Raw genomic sequence first — 22,485 nt, 5'->3', positions numbered from 1 at the left:
ATATAACTCAGGGTTATAAAGTGCCGATGAATGACTGGTGACTTGGGTGATTGATGGAGAGCACTCATCATACCTATCAATATCAGAAAGTTGTGATATTGAAGGGAATAGGTGTCAAGAGAGAAGAACAGGAACATGGAAAACTGATTGCCTGCTAAATAAAGTCCAGTCTTTCGAGCCTCGTATTTAAGGATCACCACAATCTACTGAAACCCTGCTTTTCCAGCCTTACCTCATGTGTTCTTTAGCCAAACAAAACTATTTACTACCCCCCAGAATACACTGCCTAGTTTTTTGCCTCTGTTCCTTTGCTCTGTGAGCCTTGAATGCCTTCCTCATCCCATATCCTCTTGCTGTAAGGTGCAAATTGTATGCTGCCTCCTATAAGAAACCCTTCCTAATGTACCCTCCACCACCCAACTAATGACCTTTGACCCTTTAAAATTCATTCTTAAGTTTTGGTTTGTGTAGTGTGTGTGTGTGTGTGTGTGTGTGTGTGTGTGTGTGTGTGGTATCTTCCTGTTAGGTTGCGAGCTTTCTGAGAACAGGGACTGTGTTTTACTTAACTTTTGTGAAGAAGCAATGGATTATTACCTAATACGTAAATGCAATGATAATAAACTTGTTGATTTGAAAAGGAAGGAACAAGGCTGGATTAGAGTAGAAAGGAGTAGAAATATGATCCAGTGAACTTGAAGAACATAAATTAGACAGTTGAAGATATGAACTCTGGTCTTTCAGGTCAGAATTGGATTGCACTTGTCCAGAGGTCCTAGTTAAATAAGATGTACACAAAGCTTGGAGATGAGGTGTGCAGGTCTGTGGGTCCATGACTCTCCAGTTGGCATCAAGGCCAGAACTTTATTTTTGCTGGTCCTGTGGCCATTCAGGAACACCTTCCTGGAGTTTAGTTTCAAGATGGTATTCAAGGGAGGAAAGGGTAGCTCCTTCCTGGCCTGGTACTTGAATCTATTTTGAGTCTAAGAAAAAATGAATCAGAGATTTTCCCATTTGAAATTCCCTCACTTAGGGATGTGAGGACATAATTACACTGAAAGTAGAATGGACAAAGGAATGGCCCCATGGGAGCTGGCCTTTTTTAATCTAAAAAAGTTTTTTTTTGTGGGGGGAGGCATTTTATTACAACGTACTAGACACATATCAACAAACACAAAAAACGAATGCTCCACAAAGTAAATGTTCCCAAGCCTTTAAGCAAAAACCACCTAAAAGAATGGTTGTGGCCGATTGTACACATCATATTCCATGTGTATATTTCTGTATTATTAACTGCAAGCAAGAATTCCTGCTTTAATTTTAATTACTAGATACCAGCATTGTCCATCATATTTAGCCTGGATTTTACTGAAATTGAACCTTGACTCCATTTACACGGTTGTATCCATTATGTATATCGTTCTTTTGGCCCTGATTTCTTTGCTTTACATCACTTCATATAAGTCGTCCCATGTCTTTCTGTTTTTCTGGATTCTTCATAGTCATTATCCCTCACTGCTCTGGAGCTTGCTGTTAAAGCAACAATAAGTTCTCCAGTTGGGCAGTTGAAATATTATGGGATCCTCTAATGAGTGTCCACGAAGATATCCTGGGGCTAGGTTTTGGGTGACCCCTGATGAGTCTTTGGTTCATCACTTGTAACTGCTGGCCAACAGCTGCTACTTTTAAGGGAGAGAATTATAAGAAACTTGAGAGAGCCAGCATTTGTTTATGTGACTTGTCTGGCATACTTAAGAAGATAACAGTAATAAACTGTGTGATTACAAGTCAGCCATATACACTAGCAGAGACTCTCACCCTAATGGAGAATAGGCCAAGCTTCCAAAAGTCAAATAGCAGGCAAGGAATCACTGAAATAAATGTGAAAAATTTCCCCTGTAGTCATACTATACTAGTTCAGAACCTCAACCTCCAGGACTCTGTTAAACCTAAGTCACTTGGGAAAAGTGTAATTGTAGGTCAGTTGAGATTTAACATTTTCTGGCACAGGTGATGCTACTGTTAAGAACAGTCTGATAGTAAATAGGGCTAGGTGTGGTTAGTTCATTATTATTGAAGTCTAATTAGAAATATGTGGTTGACCCCACAGTAAACAAGGCTTGTTGTCCCTAAACTGTGTGTATGTACGCATGTGTGTGCTCATGTGTGCTCGAATGTGTGTGTGTGTGTGTGTGTGTTTGAGGCAAATTGAGTCTTTGATCATGGACTCCTTCCATCTTTCAGAGACCTTGCTGTGCCAATCCTGTTCTCTTTCCAATCTGGTCTGCATCTCCAGACCTTTAGAAGTCTGCTTTCTGGGCTGAAGGCTGTGATAGGATTGTAGTACTCTGCCTCTGTAGTACTCTACAGTGTTCAGTATTCAGCCCACTTGTGGATGCTGCATTTTACGAGCGTGACAAGCCAGAATTTCTTTTGAAAAGGATGCCCCCAGAGGGTAGGGGCTCTTAAAACTGAGGTCTATAAGAATTATGTAAAGACACTGGAAAGTTTAGCCTGAAGAGAAAACTCGAGGGTGTGGCTGGATAGGGATTTGGTAAATCTCTGCATTTAACCAAGAATTAAATAAAATGCAGACATATATTTATATTACTCTAATTAGAAAATTTCTGTTCACAAGACTGACTTTAGTAGTAGTGACATATGTGACCTCCCAATGAGCTGGGCCTGGGCAGATTCAGCCTCAGGGAGTGCCTGTTACAAATTCTTTACTGAGCTATCCATTGAAAATAGCTGTAGGAAGTCAAAACCTTCGTGAGGAGGCCAAGCCTGAAGCATCTAAGGAGCTGGGCCAGCCTCAGAGGAGAGAGGGTCAATATTATAGGACACCGATTTCTAGAACTGAGTAGATGGCTAAGAAGATGAGAATAGATTATCATTGTGTATAAAATTGGGAAGAGTGATCAGCTTGAACAGAATTCTCCTAATTTTTTTGTCTTTCATTGGCCTTTCTTCATGTTTCTCTGTCTTTCAGTCTTTCTTTTTCTGTGAAAAGTAGACCCCACTGTTTGTTCAATACCTTGAGATAATACTGTGATTTCTCATACTCCAGAGATAAACACTTCATGCATATCATGTATCCATGTCATGGCACCTGTAGCAACAAAGGCTTTGACAATGTGGTAACAATGGAATGTTGGAAAGTTGAATATATTGGGAAGATACTAAAAGTCCGTAATAGGTCTCTGCCCAAGCTCCACTTAATGGCTCTATTTTGGGCCCTCCTGGCTTAGAGTGAATGTCAGTGGTAACTGTTTCTCTTTGGAACAGCAACTCTGAGGGTCTTCCCCTCCCACCTTGATTTTTTTTTCTTTTTTCTAATGAAAGGGACCATCCCTTGACTCACTTCTTAAAGGGGCCTATTCACTGAATGGACATTACCTCACTCTAAGTGAATACATGAAGAGGCCTTAGCTTAAAAGGTCTCCCAGTGCATCCTGGGTCATCTCTAGTCATCCTGATGAATATCTGGTCACTGGATCCAGATGGCTTTGGAGGAGAAAGTGAGGCTGGTGACCTTGCACAGCCCTCCCTCATTCAAATCAAAGTCAACTGCAAGTCATGTCATCACTTCCCTGATGCCATGGTCCTCTTCGAAAACGAAGGACAAACACAACAACAAAAACCCAGAGGGTACTGGCGGAACGGATAGAGCACCAGCCAGACAGGAGTCAGGAAGAACTGAGTTCAAATCTGGCCTCAGACACTTTACTAGCTGTGCAACAGCTAGTCACTTAATGTTGCTTGCCTCAGTTTCCTCATCTGTTAAAATGAGCTGAAGAAGGAAATGACAAGCCACTTTGGTATCTTTGCCAAGAAAACCCCAAGTGGGGTGACAAAGAGTAGGTCATGACTGAAATGACTGATCACAAAAACACTCTGTTATCACGTATACCATGTTAATAAGGGAAGGTGTTTACCAAAAGACCTCTTCAAACCCTTAGCCAGAGGTTGTCCACCACACTAGGGGAGCAGTTTCTTAGACTGATGGGCCATTTTGTAAGTCTCATATTGGAGGGATCACAGCTGTCTCTGTTTCTGTAGTAGGCTCTTCTTATAAAGGAGACAACCTTGAAAGGTTTCAGCTTCTACTTTTTAGAAACAAATAAAACACTTTGTTTAAAGGCTTTACTGTGTCCATTGTCCATATAACGAGAGCTGTGGCTAAACCATTTGTTGATTGACGTTCCTAATCCTACCTCTTTCTGTTCTCCCAATGCTTAGCGGAAGCCCCATCAGAAATACCCCAGCTCATTCCACAACCACCACGAAGCTCCCCTGCCCCATCACAACCAGAAGTTCCTGGAGCATCAGCACAACCACAGATACCCCAGCAACTTCCAGAATCAAAAGGCCCCCCACCTCCCAAGACTCCTGGGAAACCCTTCTGGCCAGGAATACCTCAGCAGCCTTCACGGTCAAAGACTCCTCTACAGCCATCACCCCCAGACAAGATATCGCCCCATTCAGAGTTACCTGGGTGGACAGGTTTGCCCTTCCTACCAGGATCTACAGGGGTCATCATGGAGACTGGAGAAGCTGGGCCTCCTGGGAAAATGGTAATGTCAGGAAGAGGCTTGCCCAATGGTGTAGATGGCCAGGACAGCCGGTGGCCCATTCCAAGCTCTGAAGGATATGCTGGAGCCCCAGGTGAGTCATGAATTATATCTGAGTTCTAAATTATTCAGAGCAGGGGCTCTCTAACCTATTTGTGTGTCCTGGAGCCCTCTAGCAGGCTAGCAAAGCCTAGGGACCCCTGCTCAGAATCATCTTTTTTAAATGCATAAAATGAAATACATTGGATTACAGAGGAAACCAACCCAGGTGAAGAACCTCTAGTTTAGAGTTTTTGACCCATAGAATGTCAGTGGAAAGGGAGCTGCGATCACTGGGTCCAATCTTCTCATTTGATAAACAAGGAAAATGGGGACCAGAGAGATGAAAGCCTTAAGTTACATAACAGCCAGGTAGTAGAGGTGGGATGAGAATCTAGATCTCCTAACCAGAAGACCGGTCTATGGCCTCAGTCTTTTAACACAAGTGGAAAATTCATACTATTGGTTTCAAAAGGGGATCAGTGAGAAAACAGTGCTGGAACACCATTGGGGAAAGCATTTCTAAGGACATGTTCTCCCATGGTGTCAACAGCATTGGTTTCCTGGGGAAAAGGAAACACAATCTTATCATTCTCTACATCAGGGTGACAGGGAACACTAAACTAATTAACTCAGGTATAGAAAAGCTTAGGAACCCTCAGAATGGAGAATCATATTTTTAAAGGTAGATGTTTGTTAATATAACAATAATCTTTTATTTTTGTACCATCAACAATCCCCTCTGTAACTTTTCCCTCTCCTGGAGAGTTATTCTTTATAACAAAGACATTTTTTAGAAAAAAAGGAAAGAAATTCAGCAAAACCCACTAATCCGTTGGAAAAAAATCTGGCTTTATATGCAACATTCCACATCTGTAGATCCTGTCTTCCACAAGGGAGTGGGGTGTAAACCCAGTACTGGAGTCTCTGGTTCAGATATTTTAGTCCCTTTCAGAGTTAGACTCCTGTCTAAGGAAGCCACATGGAGGACACCACAGGCCTTTTAAAGTAGCATTATAGTTATTATTTTCGCCATCTCAGAGTCTCCCCCTGATAACTTTCCCATTATCAGTAGAACCCTGAAATCTAACTCTGAAAGCCCAAGGAAGTTGTTGGGAATGCTGGGGTAGATGGAAAGCCATTATGCTGGGACAAAGACAAGTGTGTTTTGCGGGTAGTATGCATAAATCATAAAGATAAAAACACTGTTGTTTCTATCAGTAACATGGGAGTCAGGTATTATCAGCTAGTTACATATTAGGATTTTGTGTAACATTTGCCAATTTTTGTTTTGCAGGATACCCTAAACCACCATCTCCTGTGGAATCACAAGGTAATAGTGGGTGTCAGAGTGTATTTATGTTATCCCATTAGATCTTCATAGCAATCCTGTGCCTGGGACACAGTCCTTTTCTGCTCAGCCTAAGTAGATAAAAGGAGTCTGTTGCAGGTGGCAGTCAAACTTTGCTTTTCAACAGGATGAAATTAATTGCCGAGAACTGAGCTTCATAAATCTTTCTGGCTTGTTTACATCCCAGAGCCCGTGTGTGCGTAGGTCTGCTACAAACCCGTCATGTTGAGACTTTATGGGTCTCAGACTGAGTCACGTTTTCCAACTGGATCTGTGCAGAACTGGCATCCTAGAATCTACCTACCCAGATTTCTCAGCTCCCAAACTCTTGCCTTCAAAGGCATTCTGCAACACGTGACACTAATCTGATAACTCTCTAGGACATTGGTAATAGTTGCTGTTTCAAGTTAGAAGAAAAATGGCGCTGCCCCCTAGAAACTCTCAGAATGCCTCTGAGAATAAGACAGATCTGGAAGGGGTTTCTGAGGTCTGGTTCAACCTTCTTACTTTAACCTAGGAAACTAGGGGGTCAGAATGGGGAAAATAACTTGCCCAAGGTCACAGGTAGGAAGTGACCAGAGGCAGCTCTTTCCACTTTACCACCCCATTCCCACCCCTGACCCTCGCTCTCCATTCTCCCACCCCACCCTCTGGTCACCCCCAAACAAACAATGCAGCAGCCTGGGAATGGGAAGGAACACCCCAGCCCCCAGAGCTCTGACAAATCACTTTCATTTCCTCTGTTTTAGGGATTCCTACTGCCTCTCTGGTGTCATTTTCTGCTGGTCTGACTCAGAAACCTTTTCCGAGTGAAGCGGGTGTGGTCCTCTTCAATAAAGTGCTTGTAAATGATGGAGAATTTTACGACCCAAACACTGGTAAGATTTTGAGGGAATGGAGTTGGGGTAATGAGGCAGTATGGATCCCTCTTGATTTCAGCCTCCTCTTACATGTTCTGTTTTATAGTCCTTTTGACCCCAAAGTGTTGGGGAACCCTTCCAATCGCCATAATATATTTGGGTTCATAAGTCCCATGATGGCATCCTGTCTGGGAGAGATTGGCAGCTCCATCAGGTATAGACGCCAAGAGCTCAAGAGGGTCAGGATTGCATAATTGGTATTCTTCCCAGCATTGCTGTTTTTAAAAAAGAAAATTTGCCTCAACTCACATGCAGCAAAATATGATGTGCTTTAGGGGTCTGGAGACCAATATGCAATAACATTTTCTTGTTATGAGATCACTGTACTTGTCCTCAGCATTCACTAGTCAATAGAACCTTCTTGGCACTGCTCTACATGCTCCTCCCACAGGCCCCTCATCCATAGGAATCACCAGAGGTTTCCTTGTTTATCTTTATCTGACACTCAGTAAGCGTGCACCGTGTGCTTTGCATTGTACCGGAAATAAAGAGACACTCTGCTCAGTTTCCCTTCTAATTCTATGTGTTATTCAATGAAAAGAAAAAAAAAGATGGCAGGGAACCAAATTCTCTCCTTAATGCGGATGGGAACTCTGCATGTTGTGTGCCGTCAACATAGCTTTAGACAAGAGTCACTTTGACTTGATGTTTGGGACACAACCAGTGCTGTCCTCATCCTCCTGGGTGTGCAGTTAAACAATAGGAGGGACATTATTGGCTTCCTTTGGGTGGGAACAGCCTGCCTTCTGATTCCAAGCCCCATGGCCTTAGGCTCCCAGCCGGGTCCCAGAACTTCTCCCTATTCCTGAACTCCGAGGTTTTCCCACCCGTAGGTGGAGCCTGCTGAGCTCAGGTAAAATCAAGGAAATCCACTCTAATGGTCCATCTGATCAATTAGTATTAGTACTTCTTCTTTCACTGGGGGAGAGTGAGCACAACTGAAGAATGGAAGAAAATAAAGTGGAAACATTAGGGAGCAATTAAAAAAATACAAGACAAGTTATTGGCAGCATGCCTAGGGAAGACTTTTTAAAAATATCACAAAAAGCCATTTTCTGAAAGAATCGCCTGGGGACCAGAAGGTCCTAGACCTTTTATTGTAAGGTCTGGGGAAGGACAGACAATACACTCTAACAAATATTTATTAAGTGTCTGCTTTGTGGGGAAAAACAAAACAAAACTGCCAGGTGCTGGAAGAGATACCTAAGCTTTGTGTTTCCTATTTGTTCATGTTTAAATAAAGCTATTTATGTATATTTTAAGATCCTCTGAAGGCCCACTTTTGTCCAGATAGCTTTTCTAATTTCTTTTTTCTTTTAGAGGGGAGAAGGCAGAGCAATTGGGGTCAAGGGACTTGCCCAAGGTCACACAGATAGTGTGTCAAGTGTCTGAGGCCGGATTTGAACTCAGGTCCTCCTAACTCCAGGGCTGGTGCTCTACTCACTGTGCCACCCAGCTGCTCCTCTCATTTCTTTATCAAGGGTTAGCAACTTGACTGGGACTGTGGAAGTATAAAATTTTGCACCAGCCCTCCCCAGAGAGTTACTTACCCTCCAGTGAGAATAACCAACACACAGAGCATGTTAAGGTTGATAAGGTGTTTTCTTTTTAATCAACCACCATTTAGGAAACACTTGTGTTAGACACTGTGTTTTGTGTTGGGGACACACAAAGAAAAGCAAAAGGCCCCACTCTCAACGAGTTTCTCTCCTAATGGGGGAAACAACACGTATATAAACTAATAATAATGGTGGCTAACACTGATGTAGTGCTTACTATGTGCCAGGCACTGTGCTAAGCACTGTACAGTTTTTTCATTTGATCCTCACAACAAACCTAGGAGTTAGGTACTAATATTATCGCCATTTTGAAGATGAGGAAACTGAGGCAGACAGGTTAAGTGATTTGCCCAGAGTCACAGAGCTAAGTGTCTGAGGTCAGATTTGAACTTGGGTCTTCTTGATTCCAGGCCTAGCACTCTATCCACTGTACCATCTAGCTGCCTTAGGTTAGGTGTATGTATATAGAAGATACATGCAGAGTAAATGAAAAGCATTAGCAGCTGAGGGTACCCCATGTACAAGGTAGAGGTATAGAAGGAGAGCATTCCAAGCATGGAAATAAATATATCCTTCCTCTTTCCAGCTGCTTAGATCCCTTGCTCTTTCTTTCCTGTCCCAATCCTGCCTTCAAGGATGCACACAGGTCCCCTTTCTCCCCAGGAGGCCCTTCCTCCCTCCCTCTAGGCTACATTTACCTCATCTTTTCCTGAACCTAATTCCTCAGTCAATAATAACTATTTGGCCTTGAGCCACATGCTGCCTAGCATTGGAACCTAACTGTTTCACCTGGCTTGTCTTCCTAAGTCAGGCTTTTCCCATTTCTTGGGAAACCCCCTCTCTGCTTACCCTATGTCGGTGTTTCAACAATCCAGCTAGCAGCTGTTGTTGGGGTGAAAGCCCAACAACAAGAACGCTACCAGCATGCTGCAAAAGCACAGATTCTTTTGATCTGCTTAACTAAGGAAAGCAAGGTTAAGGGGTTGGCAAGCTTACGTTAATTCAGCATCAAATATCATTCACTTAGTTCAGGGGGAAAAATCCAGCATCCTGAACTTCAGAACAAAATACAAACAAAGTACAAACATCAACAGACAGACCTTGTCTGATTCAAATCCCAGTACATAGTTACCAGAGTTTAACAAAGTCTCAGCATCCAGGTTACAAGCTGGAGGGCTCTTAGGTACAGCTGCCTGGAGTCTCCACCTCAGCACCACCATGAGTGAGAGCCCTGTACAAATGGCCCTGTCCTCTCTTCTTATAGGGCTTCAGATGTCATCAAACATCATCTGAATGACCAGAACTTAGGCTGCTATGATTGGCTCTTGAGTTAGCACCACCCCTTGGTACCCTGGGAGCTTCACATCCACATAGGCTTAGCACCTAATAGGGGTTTGGGCCTGGGGCTTAGCACCTAGTAAGACTCAAGCCGGGCATGGCTCTGGAGTTAGCACCTCCCCTTAGCCAGCCTCACCTTGGGCCCCACCCTAGTAACCAGTCCACACCCACATAGGTTCTACACCTAATAAGGGTTTGAGCCTGGGGCTTAGCACCTAGTAAGGCTCAATGAAATACACTGAATTACTCAAAGAAAACAAAGGCCAACTAAGTGCTAAGAGCCCATTTTGCTTACCAACACAGTAGGCTATGTGCATAGTGGGTAATCAGTAACTATTTATTGAAAGAATTGCTATAATTGTGTAATGACGAAGCTCTCCTGTAGGCAAAATTAAGGCCCTGCCCTAAGAAGCTTTCATCGTTATCACAGGTGTGCTCCATCAGTGTACTGGTTGATATGGTGCTTGTGGCTGAACTGGTCTTGATGTGCCTTAGGAATTAGACCAGAAAGGGTGTTAATAATTTTTTTCTTAGGATTCCTTAGGATCCCTGGGCTAGTCACCCTTTTCTGAGTACCCCACCCTGATTCCTAGATCCTAGTAGATGGGAAGGCCAAGATCCCTTTAAGCTCATCCTGCTTTCTGTAGATATCCCTTCTTTTGGCCAAGGCCAAGGATCGCCCCTGAAGCAGTTGGACCCTGATAGACAGTGATAGTCCAACCTCTTGGGGTTGACTGAATTTATACTTGCCTTACAATAGCTTGAGGAAAAAATGTTCTTGGGTTCCCTAAATTTGCATGTTTTCCTATTCTTTAAACTGTCCCTTTATCCCCAGCTACCTCCTTTCCACACCTTTTCTTCTATGCTTTGGGCAGATGGGCTTTTGTCTGGTGTCCAGGATAGGCCAGCAGCTTATCAGAAAGCTGTTGGATGAACGCCAACAGGGTGCGCAATTGGTACTATAACCCTGTGGCACAGACGCTGATACTGATTTCCAAACACTTGGGAGTCAGATATTTTTCAGGAAGAAAAGCCAAACGTATGATCTCATCAAGTCTCTTGTTCAGCATCTTTTTTCTTGGCACTTCGTGGAACATATCATGCTTTCCCTAGGTTCCTCCTTCTAAAGAAGTTGTCTTGCTCATCTCTTGGTATTCTGCACAGCAACATAGGAGATAACAGCAGCAGCCTTTCTGAGAGAAGCAGATTAGGAATTTGACTGTTTGGGTGTTTCCAGCTTGCATCTCTGGTGTCAAGGGCCTAATGGGGTGGGGAACCTGCAGCCTTGAAGCCACAGTTTCCCCACCCCTGGCCTAACCAATTGTAAGGAACTTTCAAAACAGCATAAAAGAGGAAACAGTGAAGCCTGAGCATATTGTTATCCGTGAAACAGAGAGGGAAGCGGTCATAATAGTGTTAGTGTCAGAAACAGGCCCAGTGCTTATGTAGCACAGGGAAGACCAAGGCCGTGGAATGTCTAAAACTGGTGAAAAATATCTGTCCTCCTCCTAAGAAGCCTCAGGAGCCATAAGGGGAAAGTTTATCCTGGTCATTTGATGCTGTTCTGTTGGAATTTCGTGCCCTAATTATGCTACCTCCTCGGTGGGCCCAGCAGCTTAAAACCCTGTGTGTGGATTTGTACTTGTTTGTTCTCCTTAAGATTGTTACAATTAGCCAAAGATCCACACGAGGAAGAGCGACTTATTGTAAAAAGATACACACCAGGATTGGTACTTGGTGCTGGGGTGTGTGTGAGACGTGTGAGGTGACCCCAACTTTTGTTTCTGCTTGCTCCTCATCGCTTTTAAATGGGTTTTAGTTTGCATAACCTGAACACCCGTCTCTTTCTCCTAGGGATCTTCACTGCTCCATATGATGGTCGATACCTGATCACCGCTATCCTCACTCCTGAGAGAGATGAGTATGTTGAAGCCGTCTTGTCCGTCTCTAATGCCAGTGTGGCGCAGCTGCACACAGCTGGATACAGAAGAGAACTCTTGGAATATCACAAACCCCGAGGGGGGTTACATACCTGTGGTGGAACAGGGACTTTCCATCTCATTGTACACCTGAAAGCAGGAGATGAGGTGAACATTGTGGTGACTGGGGGCAGGCTGGCCCACACAGACTTTGATGAAATGTACTCCACATTTAGTGGGGTTTTCCTCTATCCTTTCCTTTCTCACATCTAGACTGGCTTAGAACCTCAAGGAAAGGGTAAATAGTTGTAATAAACTCTGAAACTTTAATATATTCAGTTGATGTATGTAATTGTAACGTGACTTTCACAACCCCAAGCCACGCTTTCCCTGCTGCCTTTACCAAAGGAGAGTTCAGATTTTTAAGACCTCCACCTCGGATTTCAAAGCCAGGTAACACAAGGTCACACACACAGTCACTAACTCTCACACCAATCCTTTTCATTCCTTCGACCAAGCCACTGGAAAATCTATCTTATTTATCCGTCATGTTTATGACTCAGAATCACACCCTCCCTGATTTCAAAGCATTTGCCCTCAGTCACAGTCATCAGACCTGCTTGCATTTCCCTAGCTCAGAGCCCTGAGTCTTTTCATACTGCTGGAGATAGGGATTGCTGGCGTGGTGGTAAATGGAGTGCTTCCTCCTGAGAGAGGAGGAACAGCTGCTGTTGGCTTCCAAGGCTCTTCTTACTGTCTGGAAGCTGGTTTCAGACCACAGGCTTTGAGAGCTAAGTTAATGACTATGCTAATTTCTTCCAAACAGCAGAACCAGAGGGACAGAGAGGAGGGTATGCCCCTCTGGTCATGTCACAACACTGATGCCTTTAATTTGTATTGCAAAGGGGAAAAGCTTAAACACTGACGTGTCTACATGTGATGCCATCAGAGGAACAGGACCCCCTCCCCCCCCCCAGGGTTTTTGAAATTCTTCTTAAAATTTCCACCTGAAACTGTGTGACTCTGGATAAGCCGCCCTGCTCCTCTCTTCTGGGCTCGATCCCCCAGCTGAGTGTGGGGAATAACCAAAGACTCAATGTGTTTGTGAAGCCAGCTGGGCTCCTCGGATGATGTGTACATTGTGAGTGCAAAGACAAGGAGTACCAATAATAATAAAAAAAAAAGTCAAAATCATGTGACAGTAACTTCCTCAAGTTTGGTGTGGCCTTTCTGGATGGGGAAGGGATGGGGGCTTTCAAGAAGGGGGAAAAGCTGAGGAGAGCCAAGGGGAGGGAGAGGGAAGACAGATACATGGCTGTGGAAGCTAAAAAGGAGATAACGTTAAACATCTGAACTGTAAACTTAAAAAAAAAATAACCAAGCTGTGTACTTGCCTTTTTGGGTGTGTAAATGCAGACCAGATGTGAATGGATTGAAATACCCCCACATGATCCGTGCAGCTAAAAGGGAAGAGCGCCTCTGAAGGGACATTTTAAATTTCTATTTAATCAGCAGCCTGCCCAAGCCGAGATCCAATGTTCATTACTTCACTGCATAGTTCAGTAATAGACACTGGTTTAAAAGCACTCTGGTTTCTAAGCAACGAAAGTCTCAACATAAAACTTATCACATCTTTCTTAAAAGCTGAGGTCATCTTGAGAAATACAGAATGCTAATATATTTTAGTTAATATTAACTCAGACAACACAATAGTTTAAAGCGCTAAAGCACCTCCTTTGCTGCTCACAACAGCCTCAGAGGGAGGTGCTGTGATTACTTGAGGAAACTGAGGAAGACTGAGCGGTTCAGGGAACTCAGATCTTCCTGACTCCAGACCTAGCCCTCTCTCTACTGTACTGTAACTGGGGGTTGAACTAGACTTGAGATACATTATCTCCTTTGATCCTCAAAACAATCCTGTGATGTAGGTCCTATCATCCTTTATTTTACAGACAAGGTCATAGGTTTAGGAAAGAAGACCTCAGAGGCATCTAATCCAACATGCTCCTTTTACAGATTAGAGGCAGCTGGTGGCACAGTGGAGAGAACCATAGATCTGGGATCAGAAAGAGACCCGAGTTCAAATCCAGCCTCAGATACTTACCCCTTGAGTGACTCTGGGCAAGTCACTTAACTGCTCTGCTTCAGTTTCCTCATTTGTGAAATGAGTATAAAAACAGTGTGTACCTCCCAGGGTTGTTGTCATGATCAAATGAGATTTCTGTAAAGCACTCTGCAAACACTGAAGCACTATGTGAATATGATTACCTATTCACTGTACACAGTACCTCATATATGTTCTCCAAAGAGTAATTCTAGGGCTTTGGATTAGAAGGTAGGGACCTTGGTTAGAGGAAGGCCTCTGTCACTCCGTGCGACTGAAGCAAGCCACTTAACCTAGCTCTGGAATCCAATTTTCTCACCTGTAAAAGACAGGGAATTGTACAAAAGCACTCTAAGATCCCTTTTAGCTCTAAATTACGACTTTTTCAGTATTTTGTTCCCTGAGGATTCATGTCATTTGATACATGAATTCATGCTAGCTGGGAGAACAGGGAGCCACTGCCACCTGTAAGGTGGGCAAGTTAATTCTAATTCTTAATTATATGAACCCCAGAGGCATGTTTGAACTCTAAACTCATGGTATTAGGATCTTGGCAACTAGGTGGTGCCCTGGATAGAGAGCTGGCTCTGGAGTCAGGAAAATTCATCTTCATGAGTTCAAATACAGCTCTGAGGCCCTTGGCAAGTCATTTAACCCTGTTTGCCTCAGTTCCTCATCTGTAAAATGAACTGGAGAAGGAAAAGGCAAACCACTCTAGTGTCTCTGCCAAGAAAATTTCAAATTGGGGTCATGAAGAGTGAGACACAACTGAGCACAACAATTAGGATCTTTGCAGTACTAAAAAAAAATCATATTAATTGGTTAAGTGCCATTTTTCTGAGGGAGAAAAAAAGTTAAACCAGAATTCAGTGCTCTGGAGCATTCCTCCAAACAGATTTGGCCTCAAGTTTTCTCAACTGATAAAGCAAAAGCACCATCCTGTGATATGGATGATTTTATCTTAAGGAATGTAATTAACATTTTAATTTCAGGAGGTTCAATAGTCAAGGACAGTTTCATTTGTACTTTTCTCCACTCCAATTCTTAGTTCTGGGTCACTCATTTGTGTTCTCATGGGTATGCACCAGACTTATACCTTACTTTGGTATCTGGAAGGCCCCAAAGAAGAAGAGATGTAGCTCCAAGGACAAGACTTTCTTTTGTACTTGGAATTTCTGAGTTCTGCCCAGAAGGGCAGGGAGACGTGTAGCCCAGAGAGAGGCAATTTCAGCCTACAAAGCTAGGGGATTGACTAAAGGTAGTTTGTCACCATTACTGTTGGCTGTCTTGAAAATGACTCGTAGAAACAAAAAGACAGTGTGATAAACACTATTTAGGGAAACCCTATTTGCAAGCAAGTCTCCTTTCTCTAATACACACCCCACTGTGAAGGGAGCTTGCTCAACACCGAAAAAGGAAAATGCTGAAGGCATTTATTGCCTGCTTTTCCTATAGGACCAAGTGCAGGAGTACCCAAGTGCCTTTTGATGTTGGCACATCCTCTTTAAGGGAGAATGCATTTTTGCTCTTTGGAACCAAAGCAGGCAAGCAAAAAAAAATTAGATATAGACACTCAATGTATATAACGTGTGTGTGTGTGTGTGTGTGTGTGTGTATATCAACTCATCATTAAACATTTATGAAGCACCTATTTGCTAAGCACAATACACAGACACATACACACATTTCCCTACATGGTCTCACAAAAACTGCAAATAACATGTCTGGTTGTAATTAGCATTTAGTCGTTCACAACTTAGAGAAGTGGTGGAAAACTGCTAACACTTGAACAGCTTAAAGGTTTTGTGGGCAAAGGCATTTCCTCTGTGGCATTTCCTATCGAATGACTCTCCCACAAATTGTTCATTAAAGCTGCCTCTTTTCCAATGTGAGCTTTTCTTTTCTATACCCAACTAACTGACTCCCACCATTCCATTAGGTTTCCCAGATCTTCCCTCAGTTCCACCTCCACATCAATGCTGAATTAAAGTTCAACGTAAAACGTAGTTTTCATGGCTTAACTTTGTAACACAATTGGGGTGGAAGACTCACTGTTGAGGGTACAGCTTAAACATCCAGTCATGGCAAGGGTTAAGAGAGTTTAGGGAAGGAACAGGATTCAAATAATACATAGGAAATGGTTGATGGGATAAGTTTACTTTGAAGAAAGAGAATTTCAATTTTTCTTTGAAAACTGATTAATACACTGTGGTCAATATCTAATGTACACCAATGTTGGCCAATTTCTTGAAAACAACAAATTGGATAGAGCTCTAAGAGTTCTGAACATTATGTACAGAGAGAAATACTGAAAGAGAGAAGGACAGGAGGTGAAGGCAATTTTGCTAACACCAGTCAGAAAACAATAGAAATTGCATATGTATGAATGAATCATTCCTTGGCTGAATCCACAAAGCAGGAGAGACGGGTTCCTGCTGGCATGTACTAACTTTAGGAAACATATTTTAAAAAATAACCACCAAAAAAGAAGTTCCCTTTTGTAAATAAATCTGTCTACAAAGACTGGAATGCTAATTTATGGAAATGAACAATTTCAATTGAACAGTTTTCTTTTCTGGCAAGAGCTCAGAGACATCTTGATGGGCTGAATATACTTGAAAAGAAGAAACAGTCAATGTATTTAGTTTACATTTGTTTATTATCAGAACATTTTGTTTTGAACATCAAACATTGCACCAAAATGTGAGCCATTTACCCCAAGATAATGCAGTCTCTTTACCAAACCCAAAGTATCCTACTGATGCTCAGATTCATTTTAGACAACCCAAAAAAAACTTATTAGTGTCTTTGCTGTCCAACAATCAAATACTTCACCATAATCTCAACTTAATTAATGGAAAGCACTGAAAAGTCCCCTCTTTTCATACACCTCCAAAACAAACCAACAATAATAGTTTTCATCTTGCTTCTAAGAAAAATTAAGTTTTGAACCAGTTTCACCCAACAAAGCAGAATTGAACACAGGAAACTCAAGCTTCACAGAGCAAAATATATCACGTCAAAGCTGACAACATTTCTTGAATAGTTACACTTCCACCATCTTTCAATAAGAGAAGGAATTTGCTTTATAAGTTATTTGTTTTTCGTTTTTTTTTAATTTTAAGTGCACCTTTCCTAAAGGACTCTTCAAGGGCCCTGGAAGATGCGATGAGGCTTAGAATGGTGAAATGTATTCAGCGGCTGGACCAATAGCCCAGACTTTTCGGCTGGATTAGCTGTCTCTCCTGAAGCTCTATACAAATTAGCAGTTGTCACTTTGGGGCATGTGAAAAGCAAGAGATTTTCCCCCCAGTTGAAAACTATGGAAATAGAACATCCAAACACAGTAAAAGGATTTGAAAGGGTTAAATCTGCATGCTCTGGGACCACCACACCTGTACTTCTATGACAGTCTGATCGACAATGGACAAATCTGACATTTTGCAGAAGTACAAGCTCAAAGCACATGGATATAAAAGCAATTGGTAAAGTTAATAAGACTGATTTTATTATTTTTAAAGGAAATTCAAGCTATTGAATCACTGGAGATAAGGATGGCGTGCAGTAAAGACTGATCAGATCTGCACGCCAACATTCCTTACTATCTCCTACAACTGCTGAAACACACAGCTTCTCACGTGACTTCAAATAAATGGGAATAACATATCTTCATTAACACACCATCTTAAGGGTTGGTGTACAAACACACTGAATTTCACCTCTTTCACAGAAAGAACAAAAGTCATTTGTACCAAACGGCAATGGGATTTTAGCACAAACTTAATACTTGAATAACACTATCATCAGAGCAGATCACCTACTTCCAGTAAGAGAGACTTCTTTTTTTAAATAAAGAAAGAGAATAACCTGTTAATTAGCATACATAGAGCCACTGAATCAGACTGCAGCATGAAGCAACAAGCGGGCCATCAAAGCCCATTTCTTATGGACACTAACACAAAAGGGGAGAGAGTCACAGCAGTCACATAGAGGTAAGAATCCAATTCTCAGGCTGGATCCAAAAAGGCCTACGTGTCCATTGAGAAGACTGTTAAAGAGAAATAAAACCATCAAACTCCTAAAGGCCGTGTCTCCTTTGAAGGGGGACTTAAGAAGAGGTGGGTATATTCAGAAACTTTTTGTACCTCATGTGTTAAAAAAAAAAACCAAAAACACCCTTACATCTGGAGGTTAGGTGAGTAGAGCTCACAAGCATGAGCTTTATAGATGACATGCTACTGGCACTTATGAAAATAAAGTTATCTATATATATATATATGTATGGTGTATATATATACGTATGCCAGCATATACATACATATGGATATATACACATACACACACTCTACTATGATTTTAATTCACTAGATAGGTAGAACTTCATAAATATAATCTACTTTCTCTAACTTAATATGGATAAATACTTCAATTGGCTCACCTAAACGATTAGTCATTCTGAAACACTGAAGGTGAGAGCTGGCCCCTTATTGGGAACACTTAACTCAAGTTCTGCCTCTGAAGAGTATCCAAGGCATTTAATGTTTTCCCCCTTGCACTCGAAGTGTGCTCCACATCAAGACAAACCAACCAGGGTCAAGAGCTAAGACACAGAGACGACCCCCAGTCATTGTGACCTGGAGGACTGACCCCACCACTCCCTATCTCTCTAGCCCATTTCCAGATCAATATGTTCACAGTATGGAAAAGGCAGGTCAGAACCGAGAGTGCTCATCATTCACAACAGCTCCTGGGAAGAACTAAGAGTAACAGAAAGATCAACTGGAATGCAATTTTATTACCCTAAGTGCCACCGCCATCTCAGTTCAGGGTGTTTTTCAGCGACTGGGCTAGGACCCTACCTATATAATACAGTCCGCACCAAAATTCTCTACTAGTTCCCTAGAAAAGACACTGAAGGAACAGCCCATGTCTGTCTTGTCTGTCCATGGATGAGTGTCCAACCTGGACTCTAAAAAATCACCTAGGGAACAGAACTTCTGAACTTGCTTGCAACATGGTGCCATCCATTTGGATATGTACACCACTACTGGTGGCAAGAGACGCTAGAGCAACTATCTGCAATTTTCAATTAAACTGGGAAATCCAGTTCTTGATTTTCTGGTAAAAGTACCTCAATTTTAAGTCTCCAAATTTCATTTCTGCACCTTCACTACAGATACCCCCAGTAAAACCATTCTGCGCTCCCCACCTTTCTACCAATGGAATACACTCCAAATCTGCACATACTGATTTGTCTTTACTGAACCTAGACTTGCAACACTGCAAATGTGAGGACTCCCAATGATTGTCCTAGAGCTTTTTTTCAGGGATAGATAATCCACAGTGAGATCCTTCCCCCTCCCCCCCCCCCAAAAAAAAACTTCTCAACTTCTCTTGGCTTTGTCATGAGACCAGATTAAAATGCCCAACTGAACACTGCTAATCTTTGCAATCTAACCATGAAGGGAGACCCAGAGTGGCCAACAGAAGGGCACTACGTTAACAAATATGACCAACGTAATTTTGGAAACCTCATCCCCAAGAGAACTAGCCTTCTGAAGTGAGTGCCAACCATGATACCCAGAAACAGCTCACCCCAGGTGAGAGATCACTTTGACATGAACATGCTTGCCTGTTTTTCCTGAGAACATGGAACTAGTTGGGCAAGAGAAAGTGTGGCCAACGAGTGCCAATTGGGGTTCTGAGGATGCACTCATAGGTAATTCCAGAACTATGTGCACTTGCATGTGATTTACTGGCCCACAAACTCTACTGAGATTCCCATTATTTGAAATTTATGGTGTAAATCAACTAAGCACAGGTGTGATTTGTCTCTCTTGGCTAAGTCTGAGCTGGAACAACAAGAAGGCCCCGCCCTAGGGCAATTACAGGAAAGAAAAAGAAAATTCAAGAAACTTCCCCTAAAAGCTCACCATGCTTTAATGCAAGAAAACCACGTCTTACATTAAGGCTCAAATAAGACTTGCTTATTTAAAGGGTGTTGTATGTGTGTGGGAGTGGTTGGAGGAGAGGGAGAGGGAAGATGTCATTACTCAATGTAATGAAAAAAAATGACAAAGTTTCAGTATAGGGATAAGTAATGAGGGTCTGGTTAATGAGTGCCAATATTGCTGTACATATGATAAAACATATTTGTACATCTAAGCAGCTATTCTTTTATATTTTTCTGAGTAAGATTTTTAAGAACAGATATATACAGATTTTGTACCTACGTTATCAATTGGCCCTGTAACAGTTAACCGAACAACTAATCCTCTGAAAATACCCTGGTAATACATGGAAACACTAAATCCAAAGTGCCTGGTTGGGGATTACTCCAATCTACTTTCCATAACTTTTTGGTGCACTTTTTTTGGCTTCTCCTTTCCACCTTTTAATTTCAGCAATTAAAAGGGGAAAAAAAAGAAAAAACAAAAACAAAACAAACCACCAAATACAAAAGGTTTGCAACAAGAGAAGCATAGGACTACAAACTTAAGGCTAATGCTTCATCTTCACTCTACCTTCTGGTACCATGGGCTCTGGCAGTGTTAAGTTCCACATACAATGAATCCCCAAGTCAAGCCAGGAGAGTGAAGCTAAAAAGGCAGTTGTGCCTTTCACTGCTCTGGATGGTCTGTGCCTCAACACCTATGGATCTAAGGTAAGATGAATGTGCCCCCAGTTCACAAGTGCTTTTCACTCTTCACACTGAGCCTGAGCATCTGAAGAGCAGACCCCTTTTTCCTGGAGGGGTGACAACATTCAAGCCAGGTCATCCATGTTCACTGTAGGGATTGGGTCTCGCCAGTAGCAAAAGGAACTGAACTCTGGGCATGAAAAAGCAGAATTCTGTTCTTTGCTGAGGAGTGGGAACACGTGTTCTACAAGTTCACTCAGCCTGTGATACCTGGATGAGAGAGGGATGAGAAGTCAGACTTTTAAAGCTGAGCAAGAGATACAAAGTCAGAGATTATCCCTGAATAAGAAATTCAACCTCCCAACTCTGGGCATTTTTGCTGGCTATCCCCCAAATCTGGGATGCTTTTCCTCCTCATCTCTGCCTCTTGGCTTCCTTTAAGTCCCAGCCAACTTCCCAACTTCTATAGGAAAGCTTTCCTGATCCGCATCTAGCGCCTTTCCTCGGTTGACTCTCCCATTTTCCCTGCATAAAGCTTGTTTGTACATAGTTGTTTGCAGGTTGTCTGTGAGCCCATTAGGCTGAGTTCTTTGAGAACAAGGGCTGTCTTTTGCCTTTCTTTGGACCCCCAAAGCTTAAGATGGTGCTCAGTACATAGTAGGGCTTACTAAATGTGTAGTAACTGACTGACTAGATCTTGGATCCCTTAAATACATAGGGGGAAAAACAACAACATACATCTAGTCCCCATCTAACAAAATGAATTGGTTAACGTCCAGGTCAGTTAAATTTCATTTTAAAATTTGGTTTGTTGAGGATTTCTTGTGAGGCAAAGGAGAGACAAAAATCTAGGTAAAGAGAGAGGTCTCCCCAAATTAGCACTGCCATCTTAGTTCAGCAGGGACCTGTCAGTTGAGTTTTAATACTTTGTTTATAACCCATACTCCCTGCAACTGTGAACTGTAACAAGAAATAAAAATGCTCTTACGATGACTTGTTCCCTTTGGTCCGTTCCTGTATTAATTCACCTTTGGGATTCACCGTGAATATTCTACAATCTGGGACCCCAACTTGTGTGTAGGCATACACATCCTGCAGAAAAATATCAACAATAGGGAAAGAGGAAATTGTCAATAACCTTTCAATGTTCCTTAGGACAAGGCAAGCACTTAGGCAAATAAGGAGCCATTTAAGGAAAACACAAGGGCCTGAGCACATTTCAGTTTTGCCATTGTACCTGAGCTCCAAAGCAACAGGCAAACCCAATAGTGACACAAGGTAAAAAGGGACGCTTGGGTGTCACAGTTGGGTGGGAGGAGTCTGGCAGGAAAGGTGGCAGCACTGCTGCTTAGCCACTAGGAACCAGCTCTTGTATCACAACTGAGCTGAGGAAATAATTATGAATTGCTTTAATTTGGGACCACTAAGCTGCTGGTCCCTTCCCCCACCCCTCAATAATCTTGTATTTTTTTAATAATATTATATACATACAAATACACAGAAAGACATTGTCTCTGTGATAGATGATAAGCTCTTTTAGGGCAGAAACTGACTCACTTTTATCCCTTATATGTAGCACAGTGCCTAGATTATCATAGGCACTTGATAAATGCTTACTGATAGAATGTGGTCACAGGGTCGTGCAGTGTTAAAACTGGAAGGAAAGTCAAAGAACATTCAGTACAAACTCCTAGTTTTATAGCTGAGGAAAATGGTTTCCAGATTTGAAGTGACTTGGCCAAGATCATGCAGCTAATAAGTAGTATAACCATGACACACCAGGTTTTGTCCTTTGCACTTTTTAGTACTCTTTCCAACTTTACCTGTGAGACCCTGGTACTCGTTAACTCACAGCTAAATGTCTGCACAGGGGGAAAACAGAACCCAAGGGAAAAGACAAAAAAAATCATAAAAGGTAAGAAAGAGGTCTTGGGTTTTAATTAAAAGTTCCAAAGCAGACAGACCTCACAGGGTCCCAATTACTATGAGAATGTGGAAAAAGCTAGAATTTGTATTGTCTCTTTTAGGCAATTTTACAGTAGAT

At 42.3% G+C, this 22,485-nt stretch overlaps 2 protein-coding genes across 4 annotated transcripts in view; one reads left to right on the top strand and one right to left on the bottom strand.

The window, feature by feature from the left end:
* The window catches only part of EMILIN2 (elastin microfibril interfacer 2), a 64,350-nt gene extending 51,549 nt beyond the window's left edge, over window positions 1-12,801 (top strand). The window contains exons 5-8 of the mRNA XM_036749847.1: window positions 4,240-4,665; window positions 5,908-5,943; window positions 6,711-6,839; window positions 11,633-12,801. Coding sequence (XP_036605742.1) covers window positions 4,240-4,665; window positions 5,908-5,943; window positions 6,711-6,839; window positions 11,633-11,970 — 929 coding nt within the window. The 3' untranslated portion in view covers window positions 11,971-12,801. The remainder of the gene's footprint in view (window positions 1-4,239; window positions 4,666-5,907; window positions 5,944-6,710; window positions 6,840-11,632) is intronic.
* Window positions 12,802-16,441: 3,640 nt separating this feature from the next.
* The window catches only part of LPIN2 (lipin 2), a 106,337-nt gene continuing 100,293 nt past the window's right edge, over window positions 16,442-22,485 (bottom strand). For 2 of the 3 annotated variants that reach the window (XM_036749841.1, XM_036749826.1), the window contains exons 19-20: window positions 21,430-21,533; window positions 19,724-20,711 (exon numbers count right to left, since the gene is read on the bottom strand). In XM_036749841.1, the coding sequence (XP_036605736.1) occupies window positions 20,567-20,711; window positions 21,430-21,533 (249 nt within the window). In that variant the 3' untranslated portion in view covers window positions 19,724-20,566. Of the gene's footprint in view, window positions 20,712-21,429; window positions 21,534-22,485 lie in introns of all 3 variants that reach the window. The other variant, XM_036749833.1, reaches the window with a different exon arrangement.

The sequence above is a fragment of the Trichosurus vulpecula genome, chromosome 1 (assembly GCF_011100635.1).
Source record: "Trichosurus vulpecula isolate mTriVul1 chromosome 1, mTriVul1.pri, whole genome shotgun sequence".
Taxonomy (NCBI): domain Eukaryota; kingdom Metazoa; phylum Chordata; class Mammalia; order Diprotodontia; family Phalangeridae; genus Trichosurus; species Trichosurus vulpecula.
This window is presented reverse-complemented; position numbering and strand designations above follow the sequence as displayed.